Source organism: Lingula anatina, chromosome 1 (assembly GCF_051362555.1).
Source record: "Lingula anatina isolate TDL-2025a chromosome 1, LinAna3.0, whole genome shotgun sequence".
Taxonomy (NCBI): domain Eukaryota; kingdom Metazoa; phylum Brachiopoda; class Lingulata; order Lingulida; family Lingulidae; genus Lingula; species Lingula anatina.
In genome coordinates this window covers 27,705,378-27,721,403 of record NC_141767.1, presented here as the reverse complement: position 1 = coordinate 27,721,403, position 16,026 = coordinate 27,705,378, and the positions used below count along the sequence as shown (strand labels likewise).

At 37.2% G+C, this 16,026-nt stretch overlaps 4 protein-coding genes across 4 annotated transcripts; 2 read left to right on the top strand and 2 right to left on the bottom strand.

The window, feature by feature from the left end:
* Window positions 1–642: 642 nt before the first annotated feature.
* On the bottom strand, window positions 643–3,380 carry LOC106162646 (cytochrome P450 1A1). The gene is made up of 2 exons (XM_087002736.1): window positions 2,882–3,380; window positions 643–2,373 (listed from the first exon to the last, which is right to left on the bottom strand). The coding sequence occupies exons 1-2, from the start codon at window positions 3,186–3,188 to the stop codon at window positions 1,178–1,180; spliced, it is 1,503 nt and encodes a 500-aa protein (XP_086858862.1). The 5' UTR covers window positions 3,189–3,380; the 3' UTR covers window positions 643–1,177.
* Window positions 3,381–5,557: 2,177 nt separating this feature from the next.
* Window positions 5,558–9,611, top strand: LOC147764180 (protein CMSS1-like). Its single transcript, XM_087002257.1, has 6 exons — window positions 5,558–5,705; window positions 6,970–7,092; window positions 7,631–7,760; window positions 8,498–8,663; window positions 9,139–9,202; window positions 9,585–9,611. Exons 1-6 carry the CDS (start codon window positions 5,667–5,669, stop codon window positions 9,609–9,611), a joined length of 549 nt encoding a protein of 182 aa, XP_086858383.1. The 5' UTR covers window positions 5,558–5,666.
* A 44-nt stretch (window positions 9,612–9,655) lies between these two features.
* LOC147764179 (uncharacterized) lies at window positions 9,656–11,217 on the top strand. The gene is made up of 2 exons (XM_086999783.1): window positions 9,656–9,861; window positions 10,110–11,217. The coding sequence occupies exons 1-2, from the start codon at window positions 9,656–9,658 to the stop codon at window positions 10,903–10,905; spliced, it is 1,002 nt and encodes a 333-aa protein (XP_086855909.1). The 3' UTR covers window positions 10,906–11,217.
* Window positions 11,218–13,804: 2,587 nt separating this feature from the next.
* Window positions 13,805–15,035, bottom strand: LOC112041233 (cytochrome P450 1A1-like). Its single transcript, XM_024077460.2, has one exon. It carries the CDS (start codon window positions 14,986–14,988, stop codon window positions 13,840–13,842), a length of 1,149 nt encoding a protein of 382 aa, XP_023933228.2. The 5' UTR covers window positions 14,989–15,035; the 3' UTR covers window positions 13,805–13,839.
* Between the last annotated feature and the right edge of the window lie 991 nt (window positions 15,036–16,026).

Below are 16,026 nucleotides of genomic sequence, written 5' to 3'. Positions count from 1 at the left end.
CTACCTATCGCCTGAAGCAAAAACTACATGCAAATTTGCAAACCCTCTCAGCATTAGCATATGACCTCATAGATATATTTCTTATGTTATTAGACAGTGATGGATCCAAGATGCCAAGAACGGAAAGGAGACGTTTGTTATGCAATATGAAATATGGAGGTGTTGTGCTTACACAACCTCAACCTTTTGATCACCCAGTGATAAATTATAATTCATTTTACCCTGTCGCATGCGAAAACGCAATGCATTATTCAGTCTGTGGCAGCTTTTATTCCCAATCCAAGCTACCACCCATAATTTAACATCGTTAACAATATTCATTTCAAAGGCTGTAGACCTAAATGCAAAGTATGCTGTGATACACTTGAAGTTCAGGTAAAGATTTTGACCAGATTGAACCAACATTACACAAGTCACGCCTCATATTACAGGTAGTCTGCCAAGGGACACGTATGTATAAAAATGTGGTGTTGTAAAATGTAATTGTGACACCCTATTTTAGAGAGGACACCACAACTTATCATTGTAAAATAGAATCTTCTTCAGAGTGGCAGATAAACGTGATTGAAAACATATGTGCCTCATATAGTGAAAACACACATTCACACACACACACACACACACACACACACACTGTAAGTAAAGAAAAGCTCTATGTACAACGTATGTGACCTTCTCAAGTGCTTAAAACTCAAATGAAAAAATGTTCCTCTTAATTAAGTCTTTTACTTTTCGTTTTTTTCTGCTACTAGCACATTTATGTTTTTATTACTCCAAGCAACATGTTACAATGAATGTGAAAATTATTATGTGTTTTATGCGAGATAAACTTGTTTTAATTTTGTAAAATATAGTATTTAAGTGCTTTTACATGTTGATATTCACAAATAGTATAGATAGGTATGAATAGTCGCATAAACTATCTTTGGGATGTTGCTTGGCCAAGCCTTTATTATGCTACCCAAAAACCTGCATGGCCACAGTATTTAGTACTGTACACAATGTATAGGCCACATGCTATGATGAATATTTCTATGATATCTCTTAATAATAGGCCTATTACGTGTTTTAACACCATAGGGGATTTGTATGCATTTCATTTATCTAGTTACTCAATATGGAAGAGTAAAATACGCCCAAGTAAAATGCAGCGTCATCATTGTCTCAATAGCACGAACTAACGCGATTTGGCTATGATATTAAAATGTTTTGGATGCAGAACCAGTCCGAATTCAGGAGCCAAGTCATACTTTTCCCCGGGCACTTTCTCAAAGTGACAACGTTGAACGACAGTTGCGACAAAAAGAAAAAGTTCCCAGCGCGCCTGTAATTCCCCTAAACAACGCCGTTTGCCGGCACTAAAGGGGAGGAAACTCTTGGCGAGGGTCTCATCCACAGTGTTTTCTGGCGTTAAGAAGCGTTCTGGTCTGAAAACATGGGGGTCCGTCCAAAATTTTTCATCGTGACTTATCGAAAACAAATTAGGGATCACCCAAGTGCCCCTGGGGATATGATATCCATACAGAGTAGTGTCCTTGGTGGTAGCGTGGGGCAAAGACAGTGGGGAAATTGAGGATTTCCTCAGCGTCTCCAAGATGAACGCCTCTGTATACGGTAAAGACCCCATGTCATCCAATCGTGGATTTCGCCCTGGACCAATGACGTCATCGACTTCTTTTTGCAGACATTCTTGTATTTTGGGATATGTTATCATGTAGAGCAGAGCCCATGTTAGCGTCGCCGACACAGTGACAGTACCTGCACGAAGAAAATCTGCAGCTATGTTAGTTATATGCTCGTCTTTGAGTTGAACTTCTTGTTTAATTTCTTCGTTCGTTTCACGGCAAGTTTTAATAAAGGAATCCAATATGTCCCGCATGTGACCTTCCTCAAAAGTTGCGAGGTGCTCTCTCTCTTGTCGACTTAGAATGGATTGCAGTGTGTTATTAACTTCAATGAAACTTTTGAGCTTGTCTTTCCATAAATATCGAAGCCATGGCAAAATATCAACCAAATTACACGCCGCAACATTCTGAGTAAAGTCGCGGACGCTTTTTATCAGTTTCAGATAGTCAGCATCGCTGCGGCCTAACGTGTGATCCGAAAAACACAAACCGAATGTTATAGAACCAAGTGAAAGATATACGCTGTTTTCTGGATTGAAAGGCTTTCCACTATTGCCCAAGAATGTCTCTACCAGATATATTGCTTCTTCTGTCATTGCAATCTCAACAGGGTGAACCTTATCCCTTAAAAACGCACGCAGTCCATTTAAGGCAATTGTTCTTCTCACTTTCCAACGAGGACCAAAATCGCAAAAGGCCATGCTATTACCGTTTTCAATGAACTGAAACGTATGAAAACTCGGCCGTCCTGCAATAAAAATTTAAATATTACAAAAATAAAATGCTTTTAAAAGCACGAGTATATTGCAATTCTTCAGTACACTTCAGCGACCTGTGCATGCCAATCTAAACGTTAGTTATTCTACGTTGATTGTTTTTTTTTACAGAGACGGAGCATTTCACATTGCAACCAACAAGTTGTAACGACGAAAAAGATGTTCGCAAATCATAACAAATATTTATATGTTTTGTGATGGATGGTTTCAGTTTTTGCTCTTGTTGTTTGACCACTATGCAAAACAACCATTCAGATTTCTGAATGAATTCCAAAATTTATCAAAATTTATTAAAATGAAGTTCTGTAAGGCTGAAGCAATAACCTATTAGTTAATAGTTGGTCTGTAGTTCCACATATCAGATGCAAGCTTGCAAGTAAACTAATAGATATGAAATTACCCATAACTGTTTCCTTTGAACTTCAAAAACTGAAATGATATAGGACATCTAGGTCCTAACCCAACAGGTGTCTTTCTTACCTGCAAAGTTTTCCCCTAAATGAACTAAGGCGTGGCGAACGGTTTCCAACCCATTCAGAACAACAGCTCGATGTACTCCTATTTTCAGGCAATACACATCGCCGTACGTCTTCCTTAACTCCGTTAGGACCAGATGCCTGTTCGTCTTAAGTTTAGGGAGGTATCCAATAAATGGCCACCCCCAAGGACCAGGAGGGAGCAGTCTGAAGATGCTGTACCATTTCCATAATCTGAAGAAAATAGAATATAACAGAAGCACAATAAGTGCCGTAACTATCGCTTGGTATAAAACTTCGTGATCGGCCATACTTTCTTTTCGTTTTGCCTGAATGTGATGCCCTCCTTGGTTCAACTCATTTCAAATTTGCATGACGCAAAGATATCTAAGTACTCCCGCAGGCCTACACACGGACGCACAATGCATGTAAATTTGATTTGCCTTGATGACCTTATCAAAAGGTATGACAGCTCTTCATTTGAGATTCAAAAGTCAATAAACACATTGTAAACAACACATAGAAATCTAATAAGTCCATTTTACCACCAAAACGGTGGTTATCGCAAGTATTCTGATATCTGTGCTTGACACTTGACCACGTGGGCCTGCATAGATGCCTACTCTCCGTAATAATCTCTTTAAAAAAAGCCGAGAAAAACATAAAATCGACTATCTTCGAATATCGGAACGGATTCATTAACGATAGGTTAGTATGGGAGCATTGTCGTTTACCCCAGGAAAATCCGTTTCTGGCACTTTTCCCGTCAAAAATGAAGAGTAATTGTTGTCCTTTTGACTTCATCACTTCAGGCCAGAGTTTTATTCTTCCGAGTTTAAATCAGTCAGTTTGTTACGACAGTCTCTCTCTTTATTTTGACAAAACAATTTTCACTGCCAGAGATATTGAAGAAAATAAACCCCCGAGTTTTATTATTTATCTCCGTTTTTGAAGAGTTGAATATTTTGCAATTCTTTTGCCGGGCATACTAGTAGGCCTACTTAGCTCTTGCGAAGTTATATATCATGTAAGGCTTGATGCAGTGCAATGTCTGTTTTATCTATCTTGTATGGATTTTAACCCGGTGTAACGTGACAGAGAGTCCCCCATATTAGAGTTCCCATTCATTTGTACAGGTATGTCTCACCCTAGATTTTGACCCACTTAGGTCAGGCTAACCCTAACCATTATAACTAAATGAAAGGCGGACTTTATGTTACACTGACCCTCAGTTTCGTTACACCGTACAGGTGTCTGATGGCAGGTCACGTCCAGTGTGACGTCAGGTCGGGACAACTCTAGTTAGGAGCTAGCTGCTCGTCCTGACACCATGGTCAACTGCAACAAAGCCGCCAGCGTGAAACTCAAACATTTATTTTAAGTACATCTCAATTAGCTTTAAACGGGTCAGTGGTCTTATGTTTCATTCTACAGTGCCATTATATGTACTTTCCTCGTCTCTGTGTACATCTTTAATAGGGGCCTAATGTAACAATTTAAGTGTAAGTGAGAGAGTTTGGGAAATACTCTTTAAAAATATGATAATATTTTGTAGGCTATAAACGTTTGCCGTGTTTCAAATTTTAAGCTTAATTTTTAAGCTTACAGTAAGTGATCTGGGAGCAGGTGTTTTCTGACCATTTCAAAACAAAATAGACACCTTGGTAATTTTAAAGAAAGTTGATAAATTATAATATGCTATGATATTTATCATCTAATTTAGCCAGCTTGAAGGGAAGAAGTTTCTGAAAGCGAGAATAGCCCACCAATCAATCAATTAATTAATCGATCGATCATTTAATTGATTAATAGATGTTCTAAAATGCCCCAGAGTCATATATGTTGTATACATACAGTACATGTATTCTGTAAAACTTATCTTTTTCAACCCAGATCTTAAAAACGATAAGACCCCTCAAATAGATCTGAAAAGTAAGCCTACATGTACCCAATATCACTATTCTCTTCTTAAAAAAGTGCACATGATTGTAATTGACTGGCCAGTTATAAGGAACTAAATCCTTTTGTTGAAAATGGTATAAAGCATTGAATCAAATGAGTCGTGAGCCGCAGAAAATTTTCGGGGAAAATTCAGTTTGGCTGGAAAATACTAAAATATACGCTTGGATAAAACCGTAAAATTTCTTTCGACTAGAACCATCAACCGGTTTTGCAAGAATAAGAAAAGCAATCAGATTAAATTACCTTAAACTGATGTGATGAGAAATGTTGTATACCCGATGGATGCAGCATTATCAGTGAAATGATAATTTGAGACAAATGACCTCTCTAGTCTACCCTAATAAACATGTAACTGCAGCAATGACATCCGTGATTCAGTTAAGTAAAAAAATAATAAAAAAATAAAGAAATAATTATAAAAAATCATGGCAAGTTGTTGTAGACTACTGCAGTAGTGTGTATCACGTGTACCATATAAATATAGGCAATAAAAAAGAAAACCATGGCACATAAGTCGTTGTGTACATCACAGGTACACGAATTTATAAAAGAAATTTTGGAGTCTTCAATCTCTTCTGTATAGTAAGTATGTCATGGATGTTGATTTAATCTGGATTTGTACATGATAATATTTTGACGTGCTAAATGCCCTGTAACAGTCTCCTCTTATAAATGTGATAGCTGAACAGGCGAGAGCTCAACAACCACAATGCTCATATTTCTAACCTCCTAAATGATAAGAGTCATCCTTCGTACACGAGATCGGAAGCGAGCGACATACACGTGGGTTTCTGTCTGTTTCTGCCCCAGAAGGCTGATTTCAAATAATGGTCGATAGCTTAGATGATGAGTGGTGGATAGAGAGGGTAATTCCCGTAATTACTTTCATTACTTTATTTTAGGTCTTTGTGATTATTTGACAATGATGTGAGGATAAGTATCTGACTTACTTGATTTTTTTCTTTTAATTATTAATTTTAAATCATATTTGACCATTGCCTAAGTCACGGTACGTGTACTTAGTGCAGGTAAAAACGTAGATCTGTCCAGCTTATAAGATCAAAAATCTGAACGGAATTGTGTCAGAAAGATCGGCCACACTGTCCTATAGCATACAGATACTTAAATAGGAGTGCCAATGTATGATATTTGTTTTACCCAAAATCAGGCTTAAAAATGCATGGGTATATATAAAATTTCTTGTTATAAAATTATTCATATAATTTGTATCCAGAAAAAGTATGATATTTTGGTGGGGTGCACATGAAAACGAAGCCCTCATAAAGTGTAAAATGATAACCAGTTTGCATGTCTACTCCCATCAAGAATTAAGTAGTTTGTTGCTCCAGAGCGCCTGTGTATGATTTGACAGCCACCTACACTGTAGCTGGTAGACAAGCAGATGGGTCTCACCTTACCTGGCTCTGTTGACGAGAAAAACTAGTTGGCCTTTACAGGAGCGAATTTGAGAGCTCCCACATCACAGTGGATGCACTAGCACGAAAATTCATGCGTTAGCACTCCTATTGACGATTCTGATATGTACTGGCTGTGCTGGTCATCATTTTACACTTTTTGAGATCTTTGCTTTTATCTGTTAGCACAGAATACATTTCAGAAACTGTAAATATGAGTGGTAATGCACGAATTTCATGCCAGACATTGGGTAACAGAACACATAACCTCAAAGACATTTTATACAGGATTTACTCACCAAAAAGGAATTTTTCTCAGGAAAAAGACAATTTTCTCCAACTCGGGAATCATTGATCGACCTGTTAAGCACTTGGACTCTGTTTTATTCCATTTTTATATACAGACACTGTAAGTGTAAATATGAGTGACACTGTAAGTGTCTGTATATATTCTGATTGGTCTGTCTGTTCATACATCGCTGTCGCTGTCCAACACATGACATTCGCCCCATAACTTCTAAACCATATTTTTGTTTTATTTTAAATTTACTGAGTGGCTTTGTTTGGTAAAGAAGCTGGTTGCTTTCGAAAATCAATTAATTATTGTTTTTTTTTTTTTTTTTTTTTTTTTTTTGCACAGTTTTGGAATTGAATCACTTGCTAGTTTTTCAGAGTCCATGTTACCTGTAGTACTTAACAAACTTTGCTTTTTTAGGGTGAAGTTGAAGAGGAAAAAGAAGACATTTCTTCTCCACTAGAAAAGAAAAGAAAATTTGAGGGACATGATAGTGAAATTGACACTCCACAAAATAAAAAGTCAAAAAGAAAGAACAAGAAAGTGAGTGTTTGCACTTCAGTCTAATTTTCACATGTAAATTGAAAACATGATGAACACAGTTAGTTATACACAGAATACAGCTGTATACTTCATTTGTAGTAAAACAATGTGAATACTAATGGGTGGAATGGAGGTGAGGAAGAGGGGGATGGATTGGAAGGGGAAACAATATTTTTGCAAGAAAGTAATATTTTGAAGGATTAGCATGTAACTTACCTGTTAAAACATTTGAAACTTGAAATGCTCCAACAGTCACCAAACCCTTTTATGTAGTCAGTTAAACTTATACTTTTATCCGTGAAAGCCATATCTGAAAGCTTTATATCATTACCAGTGACCTTTATCATTGCTAAATGGCTCTGTTTGATCTCATCGATCAATCTTTTTTATTTTCCAATTTTTCATTTATATGCTATGTATTATGTAACTGTCATCTGTTTTTTACACTGATGTAGCTTTTTGGCACCAGAAATATTATTTATTTATTTATTTATTTATTTATTTATTTATTTATTTATTTATTATGTTTTGATAACAGAAAACCCTGAGCCAAGTCCTTGCTGAGCAGAAGCCTGAAGCAGTAACATGTTCAGACTTTATAGATTCAGTTCAGAAACATTTTCAAGGCAAATTATCAGCAGTGGAAATGGATGAAGTGCAGCTTGATGGTGAGGAATATTTATCTTTATCTCTGAACTTTTGTCTCAGTGCGAAAATATTTGAATGCATATAATTGTTATAAGCAAAAGTTGAACTTCTTAAGTTTTAAATTGGTGGTGATTTTTAGAGAAAACTTTCACACACTCTAATTCTCTAGTATATTATGTATCGGTTGTTGTTTTATTATACAAAATTCAAATTGTGGTTAGTCTTGTTATGTTTGTTCTGGTTGTTCTTTTTATAAAACAATGACATTGAGAGAAGCAGAAGAGAAATTGCACCTTGATGATAATGTCGTTCAGGCATGCTTTAGAATGCGTTTAGCTGAAAAAAAGAGACCCTCTAGTTGTGATGACTGTTGTACTACCAAACAAAGAATAACTGACATAAAAAATCTTAAATTTATCACACGTTTCCAAATTCAAATAAATTATATTTTTAATTTTGTTTATTTATTCAAACACACGACAGTTTTGACCTATTAATAATAAATTCCATTCTATAACAGCATTAGTTAGACTACAATAACAATTTAAAAAGTACATATATATAAAATAAAATATTAAACAAATATTTTCTCCAATGGGTAAACAATATGTATAAAATGTTATTTGTAATCATTTGCGTTCACCTTAAAGAATTGGAAAAACAGTAAGCCTAGCCTTGTCTTTTGTAAGAGACATTTGCCTTCTTGTTGCCATAGATGGTTTCTGATCAATGAACCTATTTTTTTTTCTTATTCTAGACAGTCATTTTATGAAATGTGCATCCTTGAACTGCCAGGTGGCTGACTATATGAGACAGGTTCTCCCCAAGTGGAAGCGTTTGGTGAAAGTCCAGAAGCAGGAGAATGGAGCACCTCTAGTGCTGGTTATTTGTAGTGCCGCATCCAGGGCAGTTCACCTCAACAGGTCAGTTAACTTTACTGCGGCAAAACTGCTCTTTCATCCAGTTAATCAAATCAGGCAGGAAAGCTCAGGGCAGAAGCACTTGATTTAACATGTTTGTTTGTTTTTGTGTTTCACTTAAAGGATAGCAGATCTGAAAGGTGGCCTTTGATTTTTTTTTTCCCACAAAGTAGTTGTATAATGGGATTGCTATTAAAACATCCCATCTATTACCTGTGATTAATTATTGCATGTAATAAAAAGAAGTTTTTTATGTGAATATGTCTAATTAGAAAAAATAGATAATTTTTACTTACTTAAAACATCCCATCTCTTACCTGTGATGAATTATTGCATGGAATAAAAAAAGGTTATTTATATGAATATGTCTAATTAGAAAAAATAGATAATTTTTACTTTTTTTTACAATTTTAGATAAAATTTCAGACCAATTCGATTATAATGGTTTTCAGTTGTTTCTCCATTATGTCAATTACAGAGAAATACAGAAAACATTCAAAGAAAAGTGTAAAGTGGCTAAACTATTTGCCAAGCACATGAAGGTAAATTGCTTGCTGACATTAGAATTAAGTGATGAATATGGATTAGGTTGTCCCAAGTTATTTGATGGTGATGCCTCAGTAGGACAAATGTCTGTAGAATGGGTATGTTAAGACGGCCCCATAACTCGAAAGCATCGCGTATTGCAAATAGCGATATCACATAGAGGCTACAATGTATTATATGGGCGAGTTATGGAATCAAGATGCTTGCGCTTGGTCGCAGTGCGTGATGCTTTCGAGTTACAGGGCCCTGGTTTAGCTTAAACAGTCTCACTAACATCACCAGAAGCGACCCCATTTTAAATCTCACGAGAAGCAGTTTGGTCATTTGGCAACATTATGTAGAACAATTTATAAATATGAATTATGTATATGATTTAAGAGGCTTGAAAAAATTGATCTCCATTAGTATGAAGGGCCGTTATTAAAATATGTATGTAAAAATGGGTCAGGATGACCGCTTTCAGCGTGGGTGATAATGCGAGCTCTCCCACCAGTGATTACTTCTCTATAGCATCATCCGCTTCGAATCCTCCTACCAGAGAGAACACTCTTTTAGTCGAAGGACAGATAATCAGAAAGTTACGAAGAAATTCCGGTGTTGATCCTAGTCGATTGGAACCTTACCGTAGAGCGAAATCTTTGCTGTCGCTGGTTAGGTAAGAAGCGCTTTTAAAAAAATTGAAAAGTTACTCTTTAAGAATTTAGCTGTAAAGTAAAAATGATTACCTTAACTTTTGTTTAGGAAATAACACGCTAAGCTAATGAATAAACAATTATGCTATTCGATTTCATTAGGCTAAGCAATTATGCAAAAAGGTTTCTACAAAATTGAACATTTCTAAAATCAATAGACGCATCCTGCATTAAGCACACTGTACGGAAATGGCGCTTCTCTCTGTTGCAGTTCAGACGCATTAGAGGCAATTGAAATGATCCAAGAAGACTGGGATACGTCGACTGGGGAAGGCCAGTTACCCAAAAACTTAGACGCAAAAGTTGAAAAGGAGATGATCTTGCGATCCAGACTGCAGTCCGCCTCAAAGCATCGTCTTCCCCATCAGTTAATACAAAAACTGAAGAGGCCTGCTCAGGCTGAACTAGTCCCTTACGGTGTGCCAAATTATACAGCAAGGTGGAAGGATCGCGTCGTGACTCCTACTCAGGAAACTATCGACGAATTCATTGGCAAAAGGACTCCTTCTTTTGTACAGACACATCCTAGAAATTACGAACCTACGAGATGCGGAGGTGCAAGGAATCGAAATGCGACATTTTCCCAGGCGTTTTGCGATGTTCTTGGGCCAAGTTCTTGCTCTTATTGCATCGAAAAAACGAATCGAGCTCTTGCAAGGAAAGTGCAGAATTATGCTTTCCCGCCCGTGGATGCGACACCGAGGAGTTTAGTAGCACCAAATTTGGGCCACATTCTCGCTGAAAGTTATAAAACGCACTGTATATATTGTAAACCTGTGACACGCGACCATTTACCCACGTATAGAAACTCGTACCGTTACGCACCAAAACAGCGGGTGGAGAGACCGTATCGGAGAAGTGACTTGACGTCGGCTGCGTCGTCAGGAATGTCCTACCTTCCCAAGTATCGGCCAGAAAGATTTGTTATCGAGAAAAGAAAAAGTAAAGTTCATTTTCAGGTGAAGGAGATTAAGCCCAAATCAAACTATGCTTTGCCGTATATTTGAAATGTTGACGCTGACTGAGGAAAAGTAAGAGAATTCTGATGGACTGTGAGAAAGCAATTGCTCACCCGCCCGCAGGCTGCTAAAATGATAATAAAAGATTAATAATTATTACTCTTGCTATAATTAAAATTAAACATTCCTCATTACAATAGTAAAGACGTACTGCCTGCTGATGACCGTTCGACCGTTCTAATTTAAAGTCAGTGAGACACAAAATAACGCCATCAATTTCAAAGTGGCTACTTTGTCAATGTTAATGTTTTAGTTTAGCATTTTGATATGTAATAAAGCATTAAATAAAAAGGGCTTAGAGTTATGCTGACAAAAAGTATATTTATTCAAAATGGTCGAAAAAGTAGGGACCAATTACAGATAACCTACTAAACAACATCTCGGAAATTTAGTGGTAGCTTCGTTAACATTAATTTAAAAACAATTGTGTAATGTTTTGGATTTTCTTGCAAGACTGCGACTGAAAAACATGAAGATATTTGCATCAGCTAGTACATAGTTCAATGAATTCTACAGATGAAGGCTATGTAAGATTTTCGCCCAAATCTAATTTTCTTCGATAAAAAAAAGCAATGTCTTCCTACTCACAAACTATTCGACTCTTTCCTGCACTTGGGCTTGATATTTTGTGTACCTATCGACATCAGGGACCTTAATTGGAGGTTTGTATAATTTTAAATTCTGAATTTAAAGAGATAAGAAGCTCACAGAATGTTAAGACATAAAAAATCTCTTTCGTAAAAGCAGAAAGGTCCCTATAGTTTTAATTCCACTGGCTTAATTACTATAAATAGTAGTTCCATTTTTAAGAGATATTTTCTAACAAAGTAGCGTTTACGTTGAAATTTATGACAGCGCCACTGAAGGGAAAATTAAGAACAAATTTACGCATTCTTTCACCCCTAGCACAATCGATTTCTCAGGTAATACACGGAATAAACACTGGTCTTGGTCACAAAGACGTTTGCGACGTCCTCTGAGTTCTTGCTTTTCATTCCATCGAAATTGTGTTAGAAAGCGCAGCAACCACAATGTGCCTACCTAAAAAAATACTCTCCATCTCACGTGTACGGTACGTTCTCTTGCTTCATCTCCGTCTGCAATTCGGTTTTAGGCTTCGTTCACATGCAATGTCTATTTTCTAATTTCTATTTTCTATTTGCGCTATCTTATGATCACGGTCTGTGCCCTGAATATCCCGCCGCGTAATTACTGGCAGCGCGAGCCAGTTACTTATAGTAATATTATAGTAACTGGCTCGCGCTGCCAGTAATTACGCCGCGGGATATTCAGGCCACAGACCGTGATCATAAGACATACCGCAAATAGAAAATAGAATTTAGAAAATAGACATTGCATGTGAACGAAGCCTCAGTTTATGACCGCTTTTTATACAATGTGTTTTTATACAATAGTAAAGGTGAAATTACACCGTTACTGAGGTATGTGTAAATGCGATTTTGTTCAAATAGCGTGAATTTTGCAGGAATAGACATTAAGACGCAAGAACGTCAGTATGGGAGATTAAACAGTTAAAAGAAAAACACCAGGACAAAAAATAACAAAAAATGTCCAGTGAACAAGTAGAACTCCCAAACATTTTTTTCAGAATCACCAGAAGCGTAAATAGCCTTCTTCTACTTCTCTGTAAAGTCATGGAATGTGACAACAGTCGCTACCTATCGCTTGAAGCAAAAACTACATGCAAATTTGCAAACCCTTTCAGCATTAGCATATGACCTCATAGATATATTTCTTATGTTATTAGACAGAGATGGATCCAAGATGCCAAGAACGGAAAAGAGACGGTGTTTGTTATGCAATATGAAATATGGAGGTGTTGTGCTTACATGCACAACCTCAACCTCTTGATCCCCCAGTGATAAATTATAATTCATTTTACCCTGTCGCATGCGAAAACGCAATGCATTATTCAGTCTGTGGCAGCTTTTATTCCCAATCCAAGCTACCACCCATAATTTAACATCGTTAACAATATTCATTTCAAAGGCTGTAGACCTAAATGCAAAGTATGCTGTGATACACTTGAAGTTCAGGTCCCGATTTTGACCAGATTGAACCAACATTACACAAGTCACGCCTCATATTACAGGTAGTCTGCCAAGGGACACGTATGTATAAAAATGTGGTGTTGTAAACTGTAATTGTGACACCCTATTTTAGAGAGGACACCACAACTTATCATTGTAAAATAGAATCTTCTTCAGAGTGGCAGATAAACGTGATTGAAAACATATGTGCCTCATATAGTGAAAACACACATTCACACACACACACACACACACACACACACACACTGTAAGTAAAGAAAAGCTCTATGTACAACGTATGTGACCTTCTCAAGTGCTTAAAACTCAAATGAAAAAATGTTCCTCTTAATTAAGTCTTTTACTTTTCGTTTTTTTCTGCTACTAGCACATTTATGTTTTTATTACTCCAAGCAACATGTTACAATGAATGTGAAAATTATTATGTGTTTTATGCGAGATAAACTTGTTTTAATTTTGTAAAATATAGTATTTAAGTGCTTTTTCATGTTGATATTCACAAATAATATAGATAGGTATGAATAGTCGCATAAACTATCTTTGGGATGTTGCTTGACCAAGCCTTTATTATGCTACTCAAAAACCTGCATGGCCACATAGTATTTTAACTAAAGTACTGTACACAATGTATAGGCCACATGCTATGTTGAATATTTCTATGATATCTCTTTTAAGATAAAATTTTAGATTAAGATTTTATTATTAAAATAATAGGCCTATTACGTGTTTTAACACCATAGGGCATTTGTAAGCATTTCATTTATCTAGTTACTCAATAGGGAAAAGTAAAATATACCCAAGTAAAATAGAGCGCCTTCATTGTCTCAATAGCACGGTAATTTAAGGCGTCGAACTAACGCGATTTGGCTATGATATTAAAATGTTTTGGATGCAGAACCAGTCCGAATTCAGGAGTCAAGTCATACTTTTCTCCGGGCACTCTCTCAAAGTGACAACGTTGAACGACAGTTGCGACAAAAAGAAAAAGTTCCCAGCGCGCCTGTAATTCCCCTAAACAACGCCGTTTGCCGGCACTAAAGGGAAGGAAACTCTTGGCGAGAGTCTCATCCACAGTGTTCTCTGGCGTTAAGAAGCGTTCTGGTCTAAAAACATGGGGGTCCGTCCAAACTTTTTCATCGTGGCTTATCGAAAACAAATTAGGGATCACCCAAGTGCCCCTGGGGATATGATACCCATACAGAATAGTGTCTTTGGTGGTAGCGTGGGGCAAAGACAGAGGAGAAATTGAGGATTTCCTCAGCGTCTCTAAGATGAACGCCTCTGTATACGGTAAAGACCCCATGTCATCTAATCGTGGATTTCGCCCTGGACCAATGACGTCATCGACTTCTTTTTGCAGACGTTCTTGTATTTTGGGATATGTTATCATGAAGAGCAGAGCCCATGTTAGCGTCGCCGACACAGTGACAGTTCCTGCACGAAGAAAATCTGCAGCTATGTTAGTTATATGCTCGTCTTTGAGTTGCACTTCTTGTTTAATTTCTTCGTTCATTTCACGGCAAGTTTTAATGAAGGAATCCAATATGTCCCGCATGTGACCTTCCTCGAAAGTTGCGAGGTGCTCTCTCTCTTGTCGCCTTAGAATGGATTGCAGTGTGTTATTAACGTCAATGAAACTTTTGAGTTTGTCTTTCCATAAAAATCGAAGCCATGGCAAAATATCAACCAAATTACACGCCGCAACATTCTGAGTAAAGTCGCGGACGCTTTTTATCAGTTTCAGATAGTCAGCATCGCTGCGGCCTAACGTGTGATCCGAAAAACACAAACCGAATGTTATAGAACCAAGTGAAAGATATACGCTGTTTTCTGGATTGAAAGGCTTTCCACTATTGCCCAAGAATGTTTCTACCAGATATGCTGCTTCTTCTGCCATTGCAATCTCAACAGGGTGAACCTTATCCCTCAAAAACGCACGCAGTCCATTTAAGGCTATCGTTCTTCTCACTTTCCAACGAGGACCAAAATCGCAAAAGGCCATGCTATTACCGTTTTCAATGAACTGAAACGTATGAAAACTCGGCCGTCCTGCAATAAAAATTTAAATATTACAAAAATAAAATGCATTTAAAAACACAAGTTTATTGCAATTCTTCAGTACACTTCAGCGACCTGTGCATGTCAATCTAGAAGTTCGTTATTCTACGTTGATTGTTTTTACAGAGACAGAGCATTTCACATTGCAACCAACACGAAAAGCTGTAACGATGAAAAAAGCGCAAATCATTACAAATATTTATATGTAGTGCGATGGGGGGTTTCAATTTTTTCTCCTGTTGTTCGACCACTATGCAAAACAACCAATCAGATTTCTGAATGAATTCCAAAATTTATCAAAATTTATTAAAATGAAGTTCTGTAAGGCTACTGAAGCAATAACCTTACAGTTTATAGTTGGACTGTAATTCCACATATAAGATGCAAGCTTGCAAGTAAACTATGAAATTACCCATAACTGTTTCCTTTGATCTTTAAAAACTGAAATGATCTAGGACATCTAGGTCCTAACCCAACAGGTGTCTTTCTTACCTGCAAAGTTTTCTCCTAAATGAACTAAGGCGTGGCGAACGGTTTCCAACCCATTCAGAACAACAGCTCGATGCACTCCTATTTTCAGGCAATACACATCGCCGTACGTCTTCCTTAGCTCCGTTAGGACCATGTGCCTGTTCGTCTTAAGTTTAGGGAGGTATCCTATAAATGGCCACCCCCAAGGACCAGGAGGGAGCAGTCTGAAGATGCTGTACCATTTCCATAATCTGAAGAAAATAGAATATAACAGAACCACAATAAGTGCCGTAACTATCGCTTGGTATAAAACTTCGTGATCGGCCATACTTTCTTTTCGTTTTGCCTGAATGTGATGCCCTCCTTGGTTCAACTCATTTCAAATTTGCATGACGCAAAGATATCTAAGCACTCCCGCAGGCCTACACACGGACGCACAATGCATGTAAATTTGATTTGCCTTGATGACCTTATCAAAAGGTATGACAGCTCTTCATTTGAGATTCAAAAG

What these genes read in the sequence shown, in the direction of transcription:
- LOC106162646 (XM_087002736.1), bottom strand. Translation starts at nt 3,188, where the DNA reads ATGGCCGATCACGAAGTTTTATACCAAGCGATAGTTACGGCACTTATT. An exon ending in TTTAGGGGAAAACTTTGCAG is followed by an intron (nt 2,374 to 2,881) that starts GTAAGAAAGACA and finishes TTTTTATTGCAG; the next exon opens with GACGGCCGAGTTTTCATACG.
- LOC147764180 (XM_087002257.1), top strand. Translation starts at nt 5,667, where the DNA reads ATGGTCGATAGCTTAGATGATGAGTGGTGGATAGAGAGG. An exon ending in ATGAGTGGTGGATAGAGAGG is followed by an intron (nt 5,706 to 6,969) that starts GTAATTCCCGTA and finishes TTGCTTTTTTAG; the next exon opens with GGTGAAGTTGAAGAGGAAAA. An exon ending in GGATGAAGTGCAGCTTGATG is followed by an intron (nt 7,761 to 8,497) that starts GTGAGGAATATT and finishes TTCTTATTCTAG; the next exon opens with ACAGTCATTTTATGAAATGT.
- LOC147764179 (XM_086999783.1), top strand. Translation starts at nt 9,656, where the DNA reads ATGACCGCTTTCAGCGTGGGTGATAATGCGAGCTCTCCCACCAGTGAT. An exon ending in TCTTTGCTGTCGCTGGTTAG is followed by an intron (nt 9,862 to 10,109) that starts GTAAGAAGCGCT and finishes TCTCTGTTGCAG; the next exon opens with TTCAGACGCATTAGAGGCAA.
- LOC112041233 (XM_024077460.2), bottom strand. Translation starts at nt 14,988, where the DNA reads ATGGCCTTTTGCGATTTTGGTCCTCGTTGGAAAGTGAGAAGAACGATA.